Raw genomic sequence first — 24,169 nt, 5'->3', positions numbered from 1 at the left:
GTGACATAGTCACGGGCCTTGTCGCACTTTGCATACTTCAGGCCAAAAACTTTGCATATTTTAGGCTGATTTTGGAAGATTTTTGCGACACTCATATGTGAGAGTTGCGCGGGGCCTCTTGCATACGTACGTGACGCGATCGCGCGATCTCACGCACATGGTCAGGTGATCGCGTCATTCCCAATCCGAGGGGTGCCGGTGAACTTTCTTTTATCACTTCCGAAAGACTACTACTACTTAGTGTGTTCGTGTAGTATTTCTAGGCATCTGCCTAGTTATGGCGAGACACATCAGGAAAACTTAAATCCGCTTGCATAGGCTTGTTTCCGCTTGTTGGAATCAAACAAAGAGATAAGCCCGAGAAAGTCTCAGGACCTCCTTGTTCTGGATTTTCCCCCGATTTACGGCTTCACTTGCCCGCCTATACAAGCCAATTCAAGCGGAAATAAGCACAAAAGGAGGTTCGTGAGCCACAAGCCGATTTGAGTTTTCCTGATGTGCCGCTTTGCAGTAACGGCGAAATCGCAGCAACAGCAGCAGCGCAGAGCTCAGCTGTAGTGACTTCGATAACCATGATGCAAGGGCCTTCGGCCCTGCACTATTTTCGGCTCAGGACGCTCTATGAACCACCTCTCGGGTCACGGCCTAGTGCTGAAGCGGTTTTCTTTGAGAGTATCCTCCATATCAGCATGTTGCATCGCGTCAGCTTTGCGATGCATTGCCACGGCTAATTTGTGAAGCCGAATAGCGTCATCTTGGTGAGTAATATATTAGCATGCTGACTTGGAATCGAATTTATCATCGGGAAAACAATTGATTGCTCAGCAGCAGACTTATCCGGGAATGACCCTGAAGCTGCAACATTGTCGATCACATATAAAGCCCGCAGTTGAGAACACGTCTCGTAAATCATCTTCTCCTACAACGCAGCATGTCGTCGACGGCGACCGTCCCCAAGCTCTTCCAGCCTATCAAGGTCGGCGGGCGCACATATGCTCACCGTGTCGTGATGGCGCCACTGACGCGTTTCCGTGCGAACAAAGCGCATGTGCACGGCGACCTTGCGGTAGAGTATTATCGCCAGCGGTCGACGGTCCCCGGCACTCTGATAATCACCGAGGCGACATTCATCGCTGCGAAGGCCGGTGGGTACAAAAACGTACCGGGGATCTGGAGTGACGAACAAGTAGTTGCCTGGAAGGCGGTGGGTGGTCTTTGTCGGGAGATAGTTGCGATAGGCAGCTCACGTTATAGATCGCAGGTGACCGACGCGGTCCACGGGAACGGTTCTCGCATCTTCTGCCAGCTATGGGCTCTAGGTCGGGCCGCTGATCCTAAAGTCCTTGAAGAGGAGGATGCATCCTTCCCTTTCGTCTCTTCTTCCGACATTCAGATGACGGGCAGGCCGAAGGCGCCTCGCCCTCTGACCATCCCAGGTACACGATTCCCTTAATTGTCACCATACGTCCGTTTCTGATGTTACATACAGAGACAAAGGAGTATGTCAAGCTGTTCACAATCGCCGCCAAGAACGCCATACGCGCAGGCTTCGATGGTGTCGAGCTTCACGGTGCAAATGGCTATCTCATCGACCAGTTCCTGCAGGACGTGAGCAACAAGCGCACTGACCAGTACGGCGGATCGATCGAAAATCGCAGCCGCTTTGCTCTCGAGATCATTGATTCTGTCACGAACGTGATCGGCGAGGAGAGGATGGGCATCAGATTGAGCCCTTGGGGCGAGTTCCAAGGTATGCTGTAGAAGTATCCGGACACCTTGGCAGATGACGACGCCCATGGATAGATATGCGTATGTTGGACCCAAAGCCCACGTTTTCATTCCTGGCATCCCAGATCGCCGCACGACATCCGAACTTTGCATACATCCACGTCGTTGAGCCGCTCACGAACGGGAACCCGGATCGCGTTCCAGTCCCAGGGGAGGTGAAATTCGTTGCATTGGCCCCATCAAATCGTTGTCGCTGATGATCTATCATGCAGAGCAACGACTTCCTGCGCAAGATTTGGGCACCGCGTAGGTTCATAAGTGCGGGCGGACACAGTCGCGAGACTGCGTTTGAGACGGCTGAGAAGAACGGCGACCTGGTCGCGTTCGGACGATTCTTCATTTCTCACGTAGGGCCTCACATTATGATCCGCATTTCCTCATTCGTTGACCATGTTGTGCCTAGCCCGATTTGCCGCTGCGTCTCGCGCAGAACCTGCCTATCTCGGAGGGGAACCAGGACACGTACTACAGTAAAGAGGATCCGCATGGCTATATCGACTATCCGTTCACTGACGACACACCGGGCAAACTGTAGCCCTCAGGATGTCAACGCGTACAGAAACGATCGTTGGCACACTATTAGAAGTAGATATCCGAGATGAGTGGGACATCCCTTGCGATTCGCAGAAGTATTGTATGCAAAGTAAAGCACACATCCGTCACTGCATTGTACATTGCTCATGCCTCATGCACCATGGGACCGAGATGGTTTCTACCTCAGGAATGTCAGAGTTATCAAACATCTGGTACAAGGACCTGCTATCATTGGAGAAAGACTGTCTTCTGAGGCAGCTCCATCAATGACAGGAGATGTCGCTGACCTTATAGAAGGAGGTTCCATGGCCTTCATATTTCTTCTTTGCGTCAATGAATTGAAAGCTGGTTAAGCCAGAGATTCATGTCTAGTAGAGATAGAGAGGAACAGTATAATTCTAAAATCATTGATGCACTTAGAGGCAGAATAGATGCCTGTCTTTAGCCATTGACTGGTGCAGAGCAGACGCACAAATGGTAATACAGCTTTAAAGCCAAGAATATCTGCTACAACTTGCCATGTGTGCACCGTCTTCACGTTCGATCTGGACACTCGTGAGCAACTACGACAGACTCGATTCACCTAAACATTTCATTCGAAGTCATGAAGACGTTTTGTCTGCTATCAGAAACTATCGCAAGGCATCATAGGTACGATTGAATCCACAATTAGAGCCCGCGGTGTGTACTGGCCACTAATGCATACTGTGAAGAAGGATACCGACCAAATGTTCGATTTCATATCTGAAGCAAGGAACGACTACCGTTCATCAAACTGCATCCGATCCCTCGTGGGGGAAACTACCGGCCTTCACGCTCTTCCGGTCGCTCTCTTCTCCCGTCCTTGTTGTCGTCGTGGTGCTCTGGGTTATCACAACAGGTACATCGAGGCCATGGTCCGTTCGAGCAGTGCTCGTCCGTTGCATCCGGAAGTTCATGCTCTCAAGCCTCGTATGCTCCTGCTCCATGGTAATTCCCATCCCTACGCGTACGATGATCAGGTCGAATTGTATACCCGCAATCTGCAAGCTCTGCAAGGCAAAAGATACAATCTCAGATCAGCAAAAAGCCAAGGTCTTAAGAAAGCAGTGATTTACCATGTCCGAGACGCAGTATACCGCGTTATTGCCCGTCAAGTTTACAATCAAGAAGATGATTGAAATAACGGTATAGAGGAGAGCAGACTCGATCAGGATCCGGAAGAGCTGTGTCCACGTCACGGTGGCTCGCACGGTGCTCCCCGAATTGTTGGGGAAATAACGCGAGGTCGACCGGTGGATCATCAAGATACGATACAGTGTCAAACCTACAGTACAAATACAAACGCGTTAAATGCGCGCACATTCTGGTACCGGATAGACACGTACCTGTGGTAATAACGTTAACACTCACTGATAGAACGAGGAAGGCGTCGAGGAAGTTGTCAAGAATTGTCGCTCCGGACAAATCCGTGAGCAGATTGAGTGTAGCGCCGTAGTATACCACCGATATACCACACGACATTCCAGCAAGCCATAAGAACAGGGGAGGGAAGGCTACTCTCCAGTTGCGGGAGTATACAATCCAGAGGCGATAAACCTGCCAGGGGAAGCGTGCGATTCACGTTCACACTATCTGCTGCGACAAGGAGTCACTGCCACGCACCTGGATTGCATCTGCGACGACGAAGGCGAATACGTTAAAGGCGCTCTGCATTGCCATTATGAGCGTCCATGGAGGCAATCTATGACAGGGTCAGGCTTACCCTTGCAGCATTCACCCAATTCGAAAGCTCTTCAAAGACGTGACTGGCTCCACCAGGTCCCGTGTAGAAGATGAAGGCGGTTAGATTGCGATAGAAATTGAAAGCGATGTCCAGTGTGCCGAGGATAAAGAGTGTGATAGAGAACAAGAGCAGCGTCACATTTACATGTCGTTCCAAGCCCTTCGGCCTGCGCAACAGCGTCCACATGCATGTCGTGAATGTTGAGATATGGATGCCATAGGTAATACTCTCGGTGAAGATAGCAACGAGCTCCGCCTCTGCTATGAGGAACTTGGCCATTGCGGCTGTGCCACGGGCAGATGGGTGAGGGATGAGCGGGGCCCGGTAGCAATCTTCTGATCATCGGAATGTCTTATTGGTGGCACACTCCGGACCTATGAATGGAAGACTTCTCGAGCGCGGCATGCATGCTTCTCGCTAGCCGCGTTGCCCGATAGAACGATGCCAGGCGAGTTCCCTGCCCATTTCATCATAGAAAAGTACACGTTGCGGAACATCCGCTGAACTCAGTGCCATTAGCGGCGCTCTGTGCCCATGGCATTCACGCGAGCAAATGGTTCTCCAATGCGGTTTTATGTCGTCTGAGAACTGGAATGATTTGCTTTGTCTATCGGATAATGTAAGAATTTATTGCGCAGACCAATGACACGATCACGACATGGGCAGGCTCACTGTACGATTATTGAGAGAAATCCTGTTCAGCAACTGCTGCCACTTGAAATCATGAGAACGTGCGGGTGTTCTATTCATCGATGATCCCGCCCATATGAAGCCGGCCCAGTGCATGGTCGTTGTTAGCTTCTGCTTACCTATCTCCGTTGAGACCGGGACTTCTTCATCCAAGGTTGTCCCAGGCTCCTCCACAGCCTTTCTTCGGGAGTTTGGGGGGCCTTAGTACTAAGGGCAGGAGGACCGTGCCACATCCGCCGCCACACCTCAGCAACTTTCCAGCCACATTTTCATACAGTCGTTAGGGATTGAGATTGTGGAGTTTGAAATACGTAATCCCATCATGATCGGGCACATGGTGAATGATCGAAATGTGGCACAAAGTCGCCCCCCAAACTCCCGTGGAGGAGGCCTGCCGCCTGCGGTTGTCCATGCTTGTATCAACTCAATGCGATATGGTTTGGCCGGGCACTGAGCTGGAGGAAAGATCTTCCCTCGCAATGCAAGCTCAGCAGAGGGCCATGACGTAATCCAATCATCCGACCTTCGTTGTCCCTTCAACAGTTAACAGCCCATCAGTGGGCTAGAAATGCTTTGATAAGAGCGATGCTTCTACCCGAAGCTATTCGAAAAGGCTGCATAACACACGGTTTGCCTTGGCGGACTCCCCCGTCTTCACTAACGTCGTGCCTATCAACCAGTAGCACACATTATATCGGCTCAAGTCCAGTAGCATGGAGAATCATCCGGAATTCGGTCATGCGACCCTACCATTCTTTGCAATGGAACCTAGGTATGCAAACCTAAATCATGGTCAGTGTACGTCGTCCAATCGATCATGCTAGCTACTGAGTACCACCTACAGGTACGGCGGGCGGTATTCCGCGGCGTGTCGAGGATGCAAGCCAAGGCCTGGCTGCTCGTATCGCAGCGAATCCAGACCGCTTCATCTGGTTCCACTATCGACCGATGCTGGAGGAGGTGCGCGGAATGGTTGCTAAGCTGATCGGCGCAGATCCCAGCGAATGTGTATTCGTGCCGAACGTCTCTCATGGGATCAGCGTCGTGTTGCGGAATTTCAGTTGGGAGGAAGGCGATGTTATCGCCATCAGTACGTCCGTCGCTTTACACCGCCTCCTTCGTCTTATGCTAGGTGTTGTCAGCCAATTGCACGTTTGGAACCATCAGTGCTGCAGCACGTTACGTCTCCGATTCCCCTCCTCATCCGAAGCTCTCCAAGTTCGCTCTATCTTTTCCAGAGACGCGTGCCTCTATCCTTGAGCGGTTCCGCGAGTATCTCAGATCCCTGAAGGCAGAACAGCGCCGATCTGCGTCCGGGATTCTCAAGGGCAAGATTGTCGCGGTGTTGGATAGCATCTCAGCGACTCCATCCGTCTACATGCCCTGGAGGGAGATGGTGCAGATCTGCAGAGAAGAATCAGTGTGGAGTGTCATTGATGCGGCACATTCGCTAGGCCAGGAAGTAGACATCAACCTAACAGAGGCAGCGCCTGACTTCTGGGTGTCGGTGCGTTTTCCTTATCATCATAAAGCCGAACTAGATGGATCTGTTTATGCGGCCAGAGCTGCTCAAAATGGATGTATACCAAGTACGGTTGTGCACTGCTCTATGTGCCAAAACGGTTGGTGTTTATTTGTCTTTGCTGAAGTGACGAATAGAGTGGTGCTGATTGCTCTCTGCTAGCAATCATCACATCATCAAGTCCGCATTCCCTACGAGCGTTACATACGGGGCACGTTTAAATGGAGGACAAGATGATCTCCAATCGAAGTTCTTCTGTGAGTTGACATGTTTCATACAGCTGTTTTGCCTATCCTTTGACACTGGCTTTCGACACTGGTCGTAGGGACCGGAACGCTAGACTTTACGATACCTCTGAGTATCAAGCCAGGTGCGTCGCTGCCCTGCAAGGCTGGATTACTTGACGATTATCGCCCTGTATAGCCCTAGAATTTCGAAGCTTTTTAGGTGGCGAGAAGAAAATCAACGAATACTGCCGTGCATTGGCACTTGCTGGCGGGAAGCGGCTCGCTGAAATCCTGAATACGCGCACAATGTTTTCGGATGACTTTGACGAGGCGAAGGCGCTCACTGCGAATATGGTCTGCACACGCACTGTGTTCTGGACACGCGATGGCTGACACCTGTTTCAGATTAACGTCGAGATCCCGTTGGCAAGCTCAGTAGCGCCGACGTCGGCTGTCACCCTGATGTTCCAGGATAAGCTGCTCAACCAACACAACGTATATGCGTCGCAGTTCTACTACGATGGCAGATGGTGGACGAGAGCAAGCGCGCAGGTATACAACGAGGTGCGCGAAGCATCGTCATGCAACCGTTATATGGCGCGTGACATGTGTATCGTGGCGCGTAGATTAGTGACTTCGAGAAGCTCGGGAACGCTCTACTGGTTGTATGCGCGGAGATCACGAAGGAGGTTGCAGAGCGAGCGAAGATATGACAGCACATCGGTTTTGCACCCTTTCGTTTTGTCTGTTGCATCGCAGCTGCTCTTCGCTTTCCGTCTAGACCACCATAGCTTTGCATATCCTCTGTCGCTAAGACTGTTTTTCTGCCATGCTAAGACCGATGCTGCCAGGCCCGCGATACCTCTCATGCTTCGCTAATGCGCTTCTTTTCTCACTGTCGAATCTCCGCGTATACATGCCTGCATACACCTCAAGCCAGCGGAAGCACCAGGAGGAGAGTGCTCAGGATCAGCTCCTGTGCTACCCTTCGGATCCATACCCGTTCAGAATGATGTATTACCCGACTTGCGGCACCCATCAATCCTGCCCAATCCACGGCCCGACATGTGCGGAACGCCCACATTAATGCTTTGACGACCCGTTGTACAGAAAGACAAAGTCAGAATAGCAAAAGATCAAGACCGTTCGAAGCGCAGTTCCGCAAAATCTAGGGCAGTTCGGACAATACGACGGAACAACTTGCATACAATCCCCATCACTCCGGGCGCTAATTGCCATTAATTGATCAAATCTTCGACCATAAACTGTTGATTGTTTGATGAGGGGTGTCAGCTGAGTCTATATGACGGCAACAGACTCTCCGAAATGGAACCTTCTGCATATGCTCCTTCGACCTGGTGACACCGAGAACGTCTAAGAACAGCAGGCGAGTATGCAACGTGCCCGTCCAACTTCCGAGCTTCGCTTAATCTGCATAGGTACCATCGCGGATATTTTGGACAACGGTGTCCATGGCCGCGACCCGCATTCACATAAGAATCCTCAAGCTTCCATCGCGATCTTCGTGCTCTACCCACACCTACCACCGCAGTGCAACGCCGTTCATTCCCCAGATCCACGCATGAACAACCCTGAAAAGGTTGATCCCACCCACGTCGAGGATGCTGCAAGCCTCGATAAGGGACAGCAGCAGTTCGGAAACCTCACGGCACTTGCACAGGCCGCTGCGACGGATAAGGCGCTATCGCCGCTGCATGCCGTGCGCGTGTACTGGCAGGCGACGTTTTGGTGTCTATTCATGTGTATGGGCGCCCTCCTGTGGGGTTACGACTCGCAGGTGTGCACGGGCATAGCGCATTTCATGATCCATCCCAATTTGAACTATGGCATAACAGGTCGGAGGCGGTTTGCTCAGCGTACCCTCGTTCCGCAGAGACTTCGGGTTCTTTGATGAAAGCTCGTCCCAATACATTCTCGCGGCGCGATGGCAAAGTGCCTTCAACAGCGTCAGCTCTGTGGGCGGCATCTTTGGTGGTCTGTCACTAGGATACGTCTCGGATAAGCTTGGGTAAGTCTCGCAGCGATATCCTAGAATGTACGGAAGCTGATGATGTGTAGACGACGAGGCGCTGTGGCCGTCTGCTGCGTGGTCTCCATCGTGGGCATTCTGATTCAATTCTTCACGTATCCGCACAAGAACGCCCAGCTGCTTGTGGGGAAGCTTGTCAATGGCTATGCTCTCGGTGCGTCTTTTCCGTAAAAGCGCTGGGTCCGCTCTGACTTGCGCTGGCCTCGACCGTGTCAGGCATGTACGTATCCGGTGCCAGCTCTTACTGCTCTGAGGTATCTCCCCTGGCGTTGCGAGGTATCACGACGTCGTCCGTGAATCTGTGGATCGACCGTACGTCGGATACTTTCGCACGCTCAATCGACCTTGGCTGATGAGACATCATCCTAGTCGGACAGCTGTGAGTTTCTGGCCAGCGCACTACTCATGCCCGTCCCCATGATTTCAGCTGAGCCCGTGTCGTATCTTTCTAGCATGTCGAATGGCGTCATCGAAGGTACCGGAGAATGGTCATCTGCATACGCATATAGGCTGCCCTTGTGTGTGACTTCGCTCTTTTTGTTATCTTGGTAGATCGTGGCTAATTTCGCGAACCTTCGCTGTGTGTTCATCGTCAACCAGCGCACTCCAGTGGATCTTCCCCGTTCTGCTGCTCATCGGGCTCCCGTTCGCACCTGAGTCGCCGTGGTGGCTTGTGCGCAAGGGACGGAAGGAAGAGGCACACAAGATCCTCACGAGGCTCTCTGGCGGCGCGACGGACGTAGACCTGCAGTTGCAGCAGATCCAGGAGACGATCGTTCTCGAGGACTCGTATGCAGCCAATTCGACATACGCGGATTGCTTCCGAGGTGAGCGATACTCTCTACAGCAACACCAGCAGAGTGGAACGAGAGGTGGGTCATGGCTGAGACGTCTGGTTTTAGGTGTGAACTTGACAAGGACGATCATCGCATGCATGGTCTTCGTGCTCCAGCAAGCGGCAGGTTGGCTTTGCTTTACACATTTGAAAGGTCTGCGGATTTAACATATCCTGATACAGGTGTGGTCTTCGTCCTCGGCTACAGCACGTACTTCTTCGAGCTGGCTGGCTTCCCCGACGGTAATGCCTTCCGCTTGGGCGTCGGAGTTACAGGCATCGGTGTAGGTGCCCCGGCATCTAAACTCTACGCGGATCGATTCACCAATTGACACGTGCAGGTTGCTGGGAATCTCTTGACGTTCTACACCGTCAACCGATACGGGCGTCGGTTCATCTTCAACTGGACGATGTTGGGATGCACGATCGTGCTTCTCCTCATCGGCTTCCTAGCAATTCCGACGCATAACCAGAACGCGAAATGGGCGATGGCTGCGTTTGTGAGTGGTTGACTTTAGATATTTACTAGGCTGGAGCTAACCCGGCTCTCGTAGACCTTGATATACAACTTCATATATCAGACCGGAATGTGAGGATAAGCATATGCGGAGAGGCACATGATGCTGACATCTCGTGTCTTTCCAGCGGTCCTCTTGGATACGTCATTTTCGCCGAGGTATCTTCCGCCAAGTTGCGATCCAAGACGGTCGGCATCGGTATCCTAGTCAACTCGCTTTGTGGCATGGTTATGAACATCGTCATCCCATACTTGTGCGTACCACGCCTTTCTCTGATTGACCGAGCTTGATGGCTTGCCAGGGTGACACCGGACGAGGCGAACCTCGGCGGGAAGGTGGGCTTCATCTTCGGCGGCCTTGCCGCGATTGGGACGGTCTGGGCGTACTTCTACATCCCCGAGACGAAGAACCGTACAGTGGACGAGTAAGTGGCGCTTCACGTGAAGATCTCGCATGCGCAGTGCTGATGTGGTCTTCTATGAAAGGCTGGACACGATGTTCGAGCGGCGTGTCCCGCCGCGCAAGTTCGGAACGTACAACGGGGAGGAGGAGGACTTACCGCAGGAGATCTCCGAAAAGTGATGGAGAGGGTCTCAGAGGACCAGGACAATGGCGGTGGGCAACTGGGTTCGGCTGGTTTGTGTGCATTGATTTGCAGATGGCGTTGACGAACGTTATGACCTGCGATGGATGACCTTCGATGACTTGATGACTGAGGTATACTGGGTACTGTACTGTAGGCATTGATTTAGGTCTCCTGGGGTAGTTGTCTAGCATTGTATAATCGACCCTCCTTAGGGAGCGTTGTTCAAAGCATGGCCTTCGTTCAAATGATGCCATGGTCAATCTGCAATTCTTGAAACGTGAGGCTCATTAGTATGTTCCAAGACCCATAGAAATGGTCCAGACGGCGAAAGAGATGCCGATAAAACACATCTTCATGTGCCACTCATTTTGACGATAGTTGTTAGGATAGGGAGGACGCGAGTATCCGACAGGTCGCTCGCCAACACAGGTATACGCACAATGATATCACCATCCAGCAGTCCAGAATCAGGTCCTCGGTGCCGACATGCATTCCATTCTCCTCATCGCGTGCTGCCGCTGGACGGTGAACGTTGCACATGAGTCATGCATCTGTCAAGAACGGTGCGGAAAACGAGCGAGTTTAGATTGGTCCGAACGTCAGCGAGTCAGGATGTGACCGCTACGTGTGAAGATGGTCTTGAATTTGCGTTGTCGCAGCCGACCTTGCGAATTGATTGGGCCAGCATTCCGCAGCAATCCGTTGTCAAGATGCCTTAGCAACAATGTGACTCGGTAGGGCGCCATCACTGCCAGCGCAATGCGAACCGGATCCACAAGGTGGGTGGAGACTTACGACATGATGACAGTGACTATCTTCAACTGCGCATGGATGGAATGCAGTAGAAGGTATGAGTATTGCAAGAAGCATCTCGTCCTGCCTCGCTTCCTCGTTTGATGCGAAAGCTGAGGATGCAAATGAGTTTGGTGCTTCCGGAGACGCTGCCTGAAGCGCATTCAATTGCGCTCGCCCAGAAGACGCTCCTTCACGAATGTATGCGAACGTCGACCAGCGTGGACCCGGGTGTGAACAGTCTGCGCTCGCCAAACTGAAGCAGAGTCATTTTGTAAGGTCGGACACAAGTGTGGGTCGCCGATCGCGACGGCATGCGGGCAGCCGGGCCACAGCACGGGCCGCACGGGGACGCCTCGGCAAGATCATGCCGAAATCATTAGACTGGGTAAAGATAGCAATTTCTCGCCACCATTGGGCTTGGCACTGGGAAAGAAATCCACCACTTCCTCGCCTTCGCTCACTCACATTTTCGTATAAATGTTCAAGGTAGCTCAGTGACACGTCTGGAAAAATACGGCTTTTTGAGCTTTTCGTGCGTAGAGTGCTGTCCAGTCAAATTTTGTATGAAATACTCAAATTGCGAGTACAGCACTCTGAATGGCGTGTATACTACTGGAGATAGCCTCGACCGCAATCAGTAGTTGCAGTACCTGCATGTGTCAGCCGCCATGCCTCATGAGATATGCGAAAGGTATATATTCCACAGCTCCTCCTGCATTTCACTGCGCTCCTCTCCACCTCGCGTGTCGGAAGACGTCCGTCGCTGTAAGCACCCCCGCCCGTGTGATTAACGGCAAGTTGAATCGGCAACTATGGCACCGCAAGAGTCAGAGCAGAGACGCAGCAAGTTGGCGTCGGATTCGGAAGTTTTCTCGGTGGTTACAGCAAATGACGCCGACAAGGACAAGGACGTCGATCTCGAAAAGAACACGACTGAGGTGTTCGAAGAGGAGTGTGTGCGGCCGCAACAGTCAGCACAGCAGCAATCACGCAAGCTCGAATTTGACACAGGAAAAGAGCGCCTCAAGTTCCGCCGCAGGTGGTGGCAGCTATGGTACAAAGCATAGCATTTTGAAATCGCAATCTTTCTGACAAGATGTCTGGTTAGGCTCCCGAAGAACCCGCCTCCGCCTGCCCCCAAGTCTCTTGACGATGCCTCTATGAGCTTAACTCGCATAGAGTCCTGTGAACAAGGGCACGATGACGCTAATGCATCCGCCATTAGGTCATCCCGATGGTCTTTGCTTCCATCTGGTCCATCTTGACTTACACTTGGATCAACCCGATCATGGTGAGTTCCGGACGTTCATCAGAACATGGTTTAGCGGGAATCTCAGAGGGGAATGACCCCGGGAAGCATGGACCCTTGACGGTGGCCACTAATTCAAAAAGAGCAAGTTTTGAAATATCCTCAGTCATCACTCGCTAAGATGCCGCTGGTTGCGTTACCGACTCTGACTTTACCAGCACCTGCCATTCACCAGTGGAAAGTGTAGTAGAGGCTACTAGCGCATATAATCGAACACTTGGGGGGCTCGAGATACGCCATGCAAGTTCACTTGTTAGGCGAGAGCTCATATGTTTTCGTTTCCCTTTTTCTGTTTTGACATCACCGCTTGCACGAGTCCGACGCAACTCTGACCCGGCATCCCACAGACACTCGGCTACCAACGCACCTTGCAAGCAACTGACCTCTGGAAGCTGGACGAGTCGCGCGAGGCGGGCGTGCTCGGCGCGAAGTTCGACGCCGCCTGGGCACGCCGCATTCAGGCCGCAGACGAGTGGAACGCCCGCCTCGCGAGTGGAGAGGCGCAGCCTGGGTGGCGACTTCGCATGCGATGGTGGCTGCGCGCTTGTGGGAGCCGCGAGCGCGGGAAAGAATTTGAACGGCGGTGGAGGAAGGGCGAGGGTAAGCGGGAGGCGAGCATCGCGTGGGCCCTCAATGATGTGTTTGGGTGGCGATTTTGGACCGGTGGCGTGTTCAAGGTGGGAAAATGTTCCGTCAACAGCGTAAATTAGATCTGGCTTACTCGTCTCCTAAGGTCATCGGTGACACCTCGCAGCTCATGGGGCCGCTGCTTGTCAGGGTACGTTTTGAGACAATCAACAAACTACCCGTTCACTTCGGTGGTTATTCTTACCAACCTCATTCTATAGGCAATAATCAACTTTGCTAGAGAGCGCGTCGCGGCGCAGGCTGCGGGGGAGGCCCCACCGCGCATTGGGCGTGGCGTCGGCATGGCCATTGGCCTCTTTTGTACGACTGTCACAGCAAGCGTGTGCACGCACCAGGTAAGACGCCCATGCTTTAGCGATATGTGCCGACGTTCATGTGCATACGTGCAGTTCTTCTGGCGCTCGATGACGTCGGGCCTGCTCGTGCGCGCGGCGCTGATCAGTTCGATCTACAAGCGGGGCGTTGCACTGACGGGCAAGGCACGCACGAAGATTCCGAACGCAAAGTTGGTGACGCATATATCGACTGATGTAAGTGCTGAGCATGGGGAAAACCCCGCTAAGGAGCTTTCTGACTTGTATTGCTGTAGGTCAGTCGGGTTGATGCCTGTGCTCAGTGGTTCGTGAGTGGTTTTCGTGTCCACCCTTGTTTGACCGCTAAGCTCTGAGTGAAAAACAAAAATCATAGCACGCAAGTAAGCGGTCTATATGCGCGTCCAGTTTGTTTATTCATGACTAACAATCCAAAAATCAGCATGGACGGCTCCGATTCAAGTGACAATCTGCCTCATCATCCTGCTCGTAGAGCTCGGGCCATCTGCACTTGCAGGCTTCTCTCTTTTCCTCTTGATCATCCCCATCCAGGAGCGCGCCATGTCCTTCCAGTTCTCCACGGGCAAGCGCACGCTACGCTGGACGGACATGCGGAGCAAGCTGATTCTGGAGGTCCTTGGTAAGTGAACCGCTGCCCTTGAGGTTACAAGTATGGAGACAAATGTGAATTCAGGCGCAATGCGTGTGGTGAAATACTTCTCGTATGAGGAGCCGTTCCTTAAGCGTGAGTGGCCACTAGTCTCCGGGAGAGCATACTTTGGGGGCTTAAATTTCTGGCAGGCCTGTCCGATATCCGAGATAACGAGCTCAAGGGCATCAAGAAAGTGCAGCTCGCACGATCGGCAAAGTGGGTTTATAGACATTCGAGGTTGGCTGGTTTGACTGAAGCGTATCTAGCATTGCGTCCGCCTTCTCAGTCCCGACGCTGGCGGCCACGCTGTCATTCGTTGCCTACACCTCCACGAATAATTCATTCAACGTCGCCACGATATTCTCGTCTCTGTCTCTTTTCCAGGTAAGTGTTGTCGCGTTCATCAAGCTGTACATTCTTTCCTCTACTGATTGCATCAGCTCCTCCGCCAACCGCTCATGTTTCTCCCGCGCGCCCTCTCCGCGACCACAGACGCGCAGAACGCGCTCGAGCGCCTGAAGGGTCTCCTTCACGCGGAGCTTGCAGATGGCGAAGCGTTCACCATCGACCCCGCGCAAGACGTGGCGCTCATTGTGGAGGATGCGACGTTCGAGTGGGAGGAAAGCCCATCCGCAAAGGAGGCGCAGGAGAAGGGGAAGGGGAAGGCGGCAGCAAAAGCGGCCGAGATCGAAGGCGAGAATGAGGGGGCGGCCGCGCCGTTCCAGGTGCAGGATATTACTATGAAGGTGCCGAGAGGCACGCTCGCCGCTGTCGTGGGATCTGTTGGCAGGTGAGCGAATATATGCACATTAGTATTCGCGAACTAATGCTGATGTTTTTATACTCATAGTGGCAAGGTTGGTGCTTCGACTATAATGAGATCCATAGCTGATACATCCTGCAGTCGAGTCTGCTGCAAGGTCTCATCGGCGACATGCGTAAGGTGAAAGGCCACATCTCCTTTGGAGGAAAGGTTGCCTACTGCTCGCAGACGGCATGGATACAGAATGCAACCTTGGTAGGCCTCAGACATACTATGATGCCGTGCCAAATATATTCAATTGCTACCCGCAGAGAGAGAACATCCTTTTCGGTCAGCCGTTCGATGAGGACAAGGTGAGTAATGCTATTTACGCCAGGATGAAAGTCGGCTCATTTCATGCAGTACTGGAAAGCGATCGAGAATGCCTCCCTTCTTACTGACCTTGAGGTGCTGCCTGATGGCGATCTCACCGAGGTGAGCTAGATATCACGCACAGTTTATGTGAAAGCTTCTCTCACGCATGACCAGATCGGAGAGAAGGGCATCAACCTGAGTGGTGGGCAGAAACAGAGGGTAGGTTTACATCATTCAGTCTGCATTCTACTCGGCGATTTACGGTCATGCAATAGGTCAATATTGCACGGGCGTTGTACTACGATGCTGACGTTGTCATCTTTGATGACCCGCTATCTGCAGGTGAGCCATGGTATGCCACACGTAATTCCGATGAAACCGCTGATCTCTAGTCATCTAGTCGATGCGCACGTAGGGAAGGCGTTGTTTGCTGATGCTATCCTTGGAGCATTGCGTGGACACGGGAAGACGGTTATCCTTGTCACCCATGCCTTGCATTTCCTATCTCAGTGTGACCACATCTACACAATCCAGGTACGATATCCTGACCATGTGAGTCTTGCTGATGACAAACTCATCATGATAGAATGGACGTATCGAGGAGCAAGGGACATTCTCCGAGCTGATCAATAACGAACGTGAATTCTCTCGCCTGATCAAGGAATTTGGGGGTACGACTTCCCAGGAAGAAGGAGCTGATGCTGAGGAAGAGGCGATCGAGGTACAAACAGCGCCCACAACGAAAGCCGTCGACGAGGCCAAGATCAAGTCTGACGCCATCAAGCGCTCAGCCGCTGGTACGGGAAAGCTGGAGGGCAGATTGATAGTTCCGGAGAAGAGGACAACGGGGTCTGTCAGCTGGAGAGGTACGGTCTACTTCAGTCTCCCATGGATGACAACAAAAGAGTCTTACAATCTATCTCAGTGTACGGAGAGTATCTCAAAGCGGGAAAGGGATATGTGACGTTCCCCATTCTCCTGCTATGTGTTCTCCTCATGCAGGGTAGCACCATCATGAACACTTACACGCTGATTTGGTGGGAAGAAGAGTACGTAATCTGGCGATTGCATAAGATGCAGAACGCTGAAGCTTTCTCCCAGTGAATGGGGTCGTCCCAATTCTTTCTTCCAGATCTTGTATGCATGCCTAGGTATAGGCCAGGCTGTCTTCACATTCACAGTGTAAGTCGTGTCTATGGAATCCCATTCTTCATGAGACTCATAAAATTCTTTGCGATTGCAGAGGTGCTACCATGGATATCATGGGATCATTCGTTTCCCGCAATCTGCACCATTCAGCAATCCGCAGTATATTCTATGCTCCGATGTCCTACTTCGACACCACAGTGAGTCATCATGTGAAAGAATGTCGTGCTTCTGTTCAAAACTTCTATAAGCCTACTGGTCGTATTCTCGGCATCTTCGGCAAGGACATTGAAAGTAAGATTCGTCGTGTCAGTCCCGCTCTTCCGTATTGATTATCTCTGCAAGACATCGACAACCAGCTTCCTGGTGAGTCGAACATTTTGATCGATATGGCGCGCAGCTGGCTGATACAAGCTTAACCAGTTTCCATGCGCCTCTGTGAGCGCAACATATTGTACCGCATATATGCGCGTTCTGATCGGGATTCTCAGTCGTTCTGACCATCGCTAACGTTGTCGGGAGCGTGATCATCATTACAGTATTGGAATACTACTTTAGTGAGTGAAGATAGACACGTCAACCCGTGTGCGATTCTGATCAAACAACTTAGTCATTGCGATTGCTATCATTGCTTTTGGGTACAACTACCTCTCGAAATTCTACCGTTCCAGTTCAACAGAATTGAAGCGGATAGGTTCGTTTGGCTGTCCACAGTATATGGGAATCTCTCAATGCTTCTGCCCACAGATGCAATGCTTCGTTCCATCTTATACGCTCATTTTGCTGAATCGCTGTCTGGACTGCCTACGATACGCAGTTACGGTGAAACCAATCGCTTTCTCAGAGACAACGAGTATTACATCGATCTCGAGGACCGAGCGGCATTCTTGACAGTTACGAATCAGAGGTGAGCACGAGCTATGCGAACATATGTACTATGGAACGATCAGTGACTGATAATGCTGTTCAGATGGCTCGCCCTCCGGCTCGATACGCTCGGCGGAATCATGACGTTCACGGTAGGAGGTATTATTTCGACATGTCTTGCACAAGGCTAAAGAGTGTCGCATGTCAGGTCGCAATGCTCACGGTCACCGACGTAGCAGGGATTAGTCCGGCACAGATCGGCCTGGTATTAACCTATTCGAGTAAGTTGACTTCCGGGGCGGAGCAGAACATCTCTGCTTACGACTTCCAATCTAGCTTCCTTGGTTCAAATGTGCAATGTCGTCACCCGGCAGGTCAGTAGGCCGAATGATTATCGCAAGCTTGTGGAAACTCACGTCTTTCTTGCGTTAGTCTGCTGAAGTTGAGGTAGGTCTTGCGAACTGTCAAATTTACTGGTTCACTGAGACATACGTTCCTTTAGAATTACATGAGCTCCATCGAGCGCGGTAAGTTCCGGGTATATTTGTGGTAGCAGGACTGTGTAATATTAATTTGAGCGCACCTCAGTCGTCCAATATAGCCAGCCTGGCCGGGTAGAGCAGGAGGCCCCGCATGAAATCGCCGATCGCAAACCTCCTGCAGAGTGGCCCGCTCGAGGTGCAATTGAGTTCAAGGATGTGACCATGAGGTATAGGCCAGGACTACCCTTGGTGCTTAAAGGGCTGTCCCTAAGTATTCGGGGAGGCGAAAAGATCGGCGTCGTTGGCAGGTACGCGTAGCATGCAGCCTGTTCTAAGTCATCACATACTCACAGTGTGCAACTTTCAGAACGGGCGCTGGGAAGTCCACGTTAATGCTCGCTTTGTTCCGCATAGTGGATTTGGCTTCCGGCTCGATAACGGTTGATGAGTAGGTTTCAGTGGAAGCATTTCAGAGTTTAGCATTCACGCTGTCCCATAGCATCGACATCTCCACGATTGGCTTGAGAGATCTTCGGTCCAAGATATCCATTATCCCGCAGGATGTACGTATTGATTCGTTCAGCTTTGAGTCGTCCTTTGGCTAACAGTACTACTTTAATAGCCATTGTTATTTAGTGGTAAGGTTATCATGTTGGTTTCTACAATAGCCGAAATCCCTCATTTCTGTCACAGGGACAATACGATCGAATTTGGATCCATTCGACCAATACGTAAATAGCCAACGCATCATTCTCCTCTCCCTGTGCTGACATATCTTGTCGCACAGCCCGATCATCGCCTATGGGATGCGCTCCGTCGATCCTTCCTCGTGGATTCTACAAGCAATGACGAACAATCACCTCAAGATGGCAACCAAGCACCCACAAACAGGTTTAATCTTGACACGGTGATTGAGTCAGAAGGAGCAAATTTGAGCGTGGGGGAGCGTAGTCTGCTGAGCCTTGCTAGGGCTTTGGTGAAGGATAGCCAGGTTGTCGGTGAGTTGGCATGGCGTATGTGATTATGAGTGGCTCCTAATATCTCTCCAGTGCTTGATGAAGCAACGTACGTGCACGCAGGCTATGGGTATTGAGATAAAGCTGACTGTAGATTAGAGCTTCTGTCGATCTGGAGACGGATTCCAAGATACAACATACCATTCAGACCCAATTCAGTCAGAAGACCTTGCTCTGTATAGCGCGTGAGCCATATGTTGTCCTGCTTTTAAAGCGCGCTCTTTTGACAATTTACAGATCGTCTCCGTACCATCATCTCGTATGACAGGATCCTTGTCCTCGACTCGGGAAAAATAGCTGTACGTAATCTACTCTTATTGGTCATTTCATCTCCCTCACATTTCACGGACGCGAAGGAGTTCGACGCGCCGCTTAACTTGTTCTACATGCAAGATGGTATCTTCCGCGGCATGTGTGAACGCAGTGGCATCACAGCGGCTGAAATTGAGAAGGCCTCTGTCCGAGCGTCAGTTATATAGAAGCAATTCGGATCTTCTCATACGGACAGGAATTTCATGGATGTGTTGCAGATCTAAACGTGTCACTAGACGAGTTTACAATTAGATGACATGTAACAGCGTTTTGACAATAGATCCGCTACGGTCGAAAAGCACGACGTTCTACAAGTACAGTACCGCATGGGCATCACCAAATTACCTGGAACAAGCGATACTAAGGCCGACTGTATGGAAGAGGGTTAAGAGGAATTTTTGGTACGTTATGCGGAACCGGTGAATCCAGCAACAGGTAGGTCGTAAGTCATATTGTTGGAACTATTGCTTGGAAGAGAACCCATCCAGTTGAAGCCTGCATGAGAATGTCAGTTGGATGATATCACCCATGATCAACACATAATCGCACCAGGCAATACCATGTCCGGCCAGTCAGAGATTGACTGCATAGATTGAATCAATTCCGCATCATAGAATAGCGGTGGAGAGAAGAAGCCCGGTGCTTCCAGGTTGGACTGCATCTGGAGCTGAGGAGAGCCAGATACCGTCGCTGGTGGGGAATGGTTGAGGTGATCGAACGGTGCGTGGGTGACGGTAGGAGGTGGAGTATGCGGAGTGAATGCTTTGGGACTGCTGGTGTTCGATACGGGAGGTGGCGGGGACAGCGATTGCCTGGCGGATGAAGTGCCAGATGAAGCTGATGAATGCTTTGTTGATCGTCGGGAAACACCGTCACGCCTCAACGATGCCGGAGAATGATCAATCCTAGCTATAGGCGTAGAGAGCAGGCCATGCAGGAAGCGCGCATACAACTTGGGTCCATGCCGATCGTCGATGGCTACCTTGGGCGAGCCCAGCAGGTCGATGACCCGTTGAACGAGATTGCGAATCTCAATCCGTTTGTCACGCGAGAGATAATTTGTGTATTTCGGTTGCAATAGCTACAACCGTCTCGTTAGATTGGGTGAACATTGGAGTGGAGCGCTAACAGTAACAGACCTTGACCAAAAACGCGGATGCGAATGTCACGAATACGCTTTGAGCCTCAGGTCCATGACGCAGATAGATCTCTGCATATGCATTAGTACGACTGAGTCACATTTACGGATGACGCGCTTACTATGCTCGGGGATGGCAATCTCGTCAACGACAGCCTTCACGGTATCCTCTGCCGCGCGTAGGCACTGTACGATTGCATTCAGCAGAGGCAAAGCCGCCAGCACGGCGACACTTACCCGCCACAAGAAGGGCACCTCGTCAGTGGGAGCCGCCTTACCAAAGCTATGTTGAAACCCAACGGACAGCACAGAGAGCCTCGCATAGCTGAATGCCAACTTCAGCAAGCCTGTCCGGAAAGGCGCCTGAGGATCATCCGCATTTGTCGCATATACACGGGGTCTCCATGTCTCCCAGAGGTGAGCGAGCCGGTCGTCCGTGTTGATTGCTTCTTTTGCTAGGTCAACCTCCTGTAAATGCCATCGGATGTCAATCGCTAGTAACACTGTACACCGCACGCTCTTCACCTTATTCAAGCCTGTTGGATGGTTGGGGTTGCTGTAGATCCGCGCCCGGAACGCACCCAGGATCTTCAACTCCGCGTTGTAGCAGCATGTATGCACATCGAACCCAGGCAGGTTGTACGGTGAACACTTCCACCAATCCTCAGTGTGGTTCGCCACGTAATCCGCGTTATTGATAATGGGACGTTGTCCGTACTGCGAGCCGGTGGACCTATCAAGGTTGAAGCAGTTGAGCCAAACACGGGTGCGATTCAGCATCTCGCGTGCATGCATCTCGTTTTCGGCCTTGGGCGTGTTAATTGCGTAGTGCAACTTGAGATCTGTCGCAACCCTGATGGGCAAATGAAGCAACATCAGCAACTGTGGAAGACGTCGAGGCTTGCCGAGATGGCCGCACCGAATAGCCAAGCCTAGATAGATAAAGCTTCTATCCTCTTCCCATCTACGGGCGGGCACAGGGTACAAGCTGAGCAAGATGTATGCTTGGACAACCTCGATGGTCTTCTGGCCACCGATCAGTGCCGTGCCGGCAGCAAGCCGAGCATATTTCATGGCTTGTTGATACAGCTCAGGCCTTGGAGCATAGTGTCTCGATGCAATGGCACAAACTGAGATTACACAGCCAAAGCGTGAGGTAGCTCACAGAGATAGAAAAGAAAATTATACGCACTAACTGTGAACAAGAGCGGCGAACGCCAATACGTCTTCTGCGCAGTATATAGGACTGGATCCAGCAATGATAAAGATAAATTCATGTAATCATAATAGCTGCGAGAAATCGGTACCGTCAAGGTACAGCACTGGACAGAAGCCAACATGCAACACTTACATCTTGAAGAGCTGCTCAGCCTCAGCAGGCTTGATAATACCATTCTTGAGAATGGCCGGCTGCCGCAGCTCATCCACGATCGGACGCTCTGGAGCAGGACCTATGCAAGATCCTCGTCAGCATCACACACATTCGACTCGAAGTCGATAACGCACTTGGCCTGAAGTAGTCATCGTTCGCCAATCCCACATCCACATCCTCCTCGCTGTTTTCGCTTCTGGTCCGGCCCGCCCTCCACCGCTTGGACTTGGTCAGCGACAAGTTTGCCATCAAGCCAAACGCAGCAGCCTCGCTCGGGAGCGTGGCCAGCTTCTGCATGACGCTGCCCCCAACACGGGTCCCGTTCAAAGCGGACGCGCCTTCCGTCGATTCGCGCGAGAACATGCCAGAAACGCGCTCCCGCCCCGCTCCAGCTGAGTCTTCCTCACCAAAGAGACTGTCCCCATCGCCCCCATCCGCCTCGCACGACTCGTCGCCTTCGTCGTCATCAACTTCCTCGATATTCAGTTGATAGTCCGCATCACTTTCCTCGTCACCCTCATTCCCCTCGTCGCCAAGCATATCCGTCGTCACACTTGGCCCGCCCATCTTGATGTATCCGCCAAATGCGTCGATGCTCTGCCGCGCCTTCGCGATCCAGTCCTCCACATCGACGTCCATGCTTAACGTCGGCGGCGGCGCGGTCTCGCCGATGTCGCTCGGCATGAGAGTCGTCGAGTCGCCACGATTGCGCGAACTTGAGAGGGGTGTCGTCCCACCAGACATACCCTTGTTTGCGCGGCGGTTCGCGTCCTCGAGCTGGCGCATCAGCTCTGCGATCTGAGCCGTCTGATCGCGGATCTGGTTGAGGAGGTGCTCGCGCTTCCTACATGCCATCATATGAATGCATTCGTACGTAGGTGCAGAAAATCGTGAGTCAGATCTCTTCATTGGTGTCTATAAATAGATGAGACACTCACGGTGGTGGCCTGCGTTTCTTCCTGTTCGGGATTACACAATTGTACCCGCCTTTCGCACAGCGCTGGCATCGATCCACATCACCGATGAACTCGCACTTGACCTATCAAAAGCGCATATAACCACATCAGCACCGATGTCGATCTCCGATGATCGGCACCAGGGACAGCATTAGCTCACCTTCAGCCCTTTGCACCTCCCGCAGGCACCGCCTCTGCGATCAGTCACGACGATCAGCAATTTTCACTATCGCATCAAAGGGCCGACTCACGGCTTTGGCCTGTCGACCTGCTCGTCGCCTCGCCCATCTGGCTGTCCATCGTCGCACAATCCGTCACCCTCTAGGTCGAAACCCTCACCGTCGTGGCCGTCATCGTCATCTGGGCGCAACCTCTTGAACGCGCCATGTCCCAAAATTTGACTATATGCGTGATCCGGGTACGCGGAGGCTGCAGGAGAACCCTGCAGAGACGTGATCGGGACGCCTGGGGAGGTCAATGGCGTGTACAGCTGCTGAGGCGCGTTGATCTGCTGCTGGAAGCCGCCGATGGTGGGCGAGACGCGCGGACTGGGGTGCTGGCTGCCGCTGCCGGCCTGCGCCTGCGGATGTGAATGCGAATGCGCGCCAAACTGAAACGCCTGATTCTGCACACTTTCGCCGAGGAACTGTTGGGGCGACGATGAGGACGAGGGTTGCAGCGACGAGTTCCTGCTGTGGTAAAAGTGGGATGGCGTCGTGAACGGTTCCTGTGGGCTTCTCTGCAGCTGGCTCGAGCCGTTCGCTACTGGATATGTGACGCCACCATTAATCGGCATATGCGCGCTCTGCGACGCAATATGTTGGGGAGTTCTGGAGAATCCCAGCTGGCCTCCTCCCATAGTCTGCGTGGAATGAACATACGTCGGGAAGCCTGCATCGTAAGAGGATAATCGCGGGATAGCCTGCCGTCCGGCGGTATCAATATGAATGTCGAAGCGCTGGCCTATGATGTCCGGCTGGAGCACCTGGAACTGAGCGGGATCTATCTCATATTCTCTCTCGAGCTGGAGCTGGGGGGCTTGCAGGTGAGGCGGAGTCATGCGAGGTTGAGACCAGGAGAGATCCATCGCGCGAGATGTGGGATCGGACGAGGAAATGATAGCGCCCGGGTTGAGTTATATCGTCTTCTAGCGTCCGGGCGCTCGGAGAAGCCTGAGAGAGTAATGGAAAAGAGCAACAAGGGCGTGCCTCGTGGGGTGGAGGATCAAGCACAGGTTATCCCTCCAGAAGCAGTGGGAAGCATCGCCCAGGGAGAATGCCGGACGAACCCAAACTCTGTATTTATGAAAGAATTGCGCACCGCCGCACAGAATCGCTAAGTCCGAATGAGGAGCAGTGCCCGAAGCCGCAGTGATTGGCAGGCCGTCCTTGCGGTAGCGAAGCCTTTCCAGATGCGGTAAGAACGAGTTGCTGTGCAATGTGGGTGAAACGCAGGCAATCTCTGCTGGGAGTGACGGGCGATGCAAAGGCACGAGAAGAGGCCCAGACAGTTTTTTTGAGTGCATGCACGGGT

The 24,169-nt window shown here is 52.3% G+C and overlaps 6 protein-coding genes across 6 annotated transcripts; 4 read left to right on the top strand and 2 right to left on the bottom strand.

The window, feature by feature from the left end:
* The first annotated feature begins 858 nt into the window (after positions 1-858).
* Positions 859-2,605, top strand: LAESUDRAFT_731921 (NADH:flavin oxidoreductase/NADH oxidase). The gene is made up of 6 exons (XM_040910138.1): positions 859-1,204; positions 1,262-1,436; positions 1,490-1,750; positions 1,804-1,943; positions 2,001-2,135; positions 2,192-2,605. The coding sequence occupies exons 1-6, from the start codon at positions 932-934 to the stop codon at positions 2,321-2,323; spliced, it is 1,116 nt and encodes a 371-aa protein (XP_040758509.1). The 5' UTR covers positions 859-931; the 3' UTR covers positions 2,324-2,605.
* A 487-nt stretch (positions 2,606-3,092) lies between these two features.
* LAESUDRAFT_764302 (uncharacterized protein) lies at positions 3,093-4,366 on the bottom strand (the record flags this gene model as incomplete). Its single annotated transcript, XM_040913420.1, has 5 exons — positions 3,093-3,353; positions 3,420-3,628; positions 3,690-3,900; positions 3,967-4,011; positions 4,067-4,366. The coding sequence occupies 5 exons, from the start codon at positions 4,364-4,366 to the stop codon at positions 3,093-3,095; spliced, it is 1,026 nt and encodes a 341-aa protein (XP_040758508.1).
* An 866-nt stretch (positions 4,367-5,232) lies between these two features.
* On the top strand, positions 5,233-7,258 carry LAESUDRAFT_731918 (PLP-dependent transferase). The gene is given in 11 exon segments (XM_040910137.1): positions 5,233-5,300; positions 5,311-5,352; positions 5,419-5,569; positions 5,622-5,867; positions 5,920-6,284; positions 6,341-6,399; positions 6,462-6,556; positions 6,625-6,669; positions 6,723-6,880; positions 6,932-7,090; positions 7,153-7,258. 9 exon segments carry the CDS (start codon positions 5,491-5,493, stop codon positions 7,237-7,239), a joined length of 1,293 nt encoding a protein of 430 aa, XP_040758507.1. The 5' UTR covers positions 5,233-5,300; positions 5,311-5,352; positions 5,419-5,490; the 3' UTR covers positions 7,240-7,258.
* Positions 7,259-7,975: 717 nt separating this feature from the next.
* LAESUDRAFT_687572 (maltose permease) lies at positions 7,976-10,778 on the top strand. The gene is made up of 14 exons (XM_040905960.1): positions 7,976-8,324; positions 8,383-8,555; positions 8,606-8,730; positions 8,793-8,888; positions 8,946-8,955; positions 9,029-9,094; positions 9,177-9,403; positions 9,479-9,538; positions 9,595-9,695; positions 9,753-9,911; positions 9,966-10,000; positions 10,057-10,182; positions 10,231-10,353; positions 10,415-10,778. Exons 1-14 carry the CDS (start codon positions 8,109-8,111, stop codon positions 10,509-10,511), a joined length of 1,614 nt encoding a protein of 537 aa, XP_040758506.1. The 5' UTR covers positions 7,976-8,108; the 3' UTR covers positions 10,512-10,778.
* Positions 10,779-12,780: 2,002 nt separating this feature from the next.
* Positions 12,781-19,701, top strand: LAESUDRAFT_525303 (ABC protein). Its single transcript, XM_040902808.1, has 43 exons — positions 12,781-13,296; positions 13,353-13,397; positions 13,468-13,602; positions 13,657-13,797; positions 13,857-13,889; positions 13,955-13,961; positions 14,021-14,218; positions 14,273-14,323; positions 14,380-14,446; positions 14,497-14,614; positions 14,671-15,020; positions 15,081-15,087; positions 15,135-15,248; positions 15,305-15,346; positions 15,396-15,467; positions 15,522-15,566; positions 15,623-15,689; positions 15,748-15,881; positions 15,934-16,213; positions 16,273-16,396; positions 16,449-16,529; positions 16,591-16,693; positions 16,745-16,787; positions 16,839-16,859; positions 16,917-16,931; positions 16,985-17,050; positions 17,104-17,187; positions 17,241-17,400; positions 17,464-17,512; positions 17,569-17,641; positions 17,697-17,734; positions 17,793-17,807; positions 17,863-17,887; positions 17,949-18,150; positions 18,210-18,290; positions 18,342-18,405; positions 18,465-18,480; positions 18,536-18,573; positions 18,630-18,840; positions 18,892-18,907; positions 18,958-19,043; positions 19,096-19,157; positions 19,215-19,701. Exons 1-43 carry the CDS (start codon positions 13,144-13,146, stop codon positions 19,335-19,337), a joined length of 3,855 nt encoding a protein of 1,284 aa, XP_040758505.1. The 5' UTR covers positions 12,781-13,143; the 3' UTR covers positions 19,338-19,701.
* LAESUDRAFT_764298 (uncharacterized protein) lies at positions 19,577-23,723 on the bottom strand (the record flags this gene model as incomplete). Its single annotated transcript, XM_040913419.1, has 13 exons — positions 19,577-19,665; positions 19,720-20,251; positions 20,310-20,380; positions 20,431-20,494; positions 20,546-20,776; positions 20,834-21,161; positions 21,228-21,438; positions 21,501-21,598; positions 21,660-21,759; positions 21,815-22,524; positions 22,619-22,719; positions 22,797-22,830; positions 22,888-23,723. The coding sequence occupies 13 exons, from the start codon at positions 23,721-23,723 to the stop codon at positions 19,577-19,579; spliced, it is 3,405 nt and encodes a 1,134-aa protein (XP_040758504.1).
* Positions 23,724-24,169: the final 446 nt, after the last annotated feature.

This window comes from Laetiporus sulphureus (assembly GCF_001632365.1).
Source record: "Laetiporus sulphureus 93-53 unplaced genomic scaffold LAESUscaffold_73, whole genome shotgun sequence".
Classification (NCBI taxonomy): domain Eukaryota; kingdom Fungi; phylum Basidiomycota; class Agaricomycetes; order Polyporales; family Laetiporaceae; genus Laetiporus; species Laetiporus sulphureus.
Note: the sequence above shows the minus strand (reverse complement) of the source record. Positions and strands in the feature narration are given on the sequence as shown.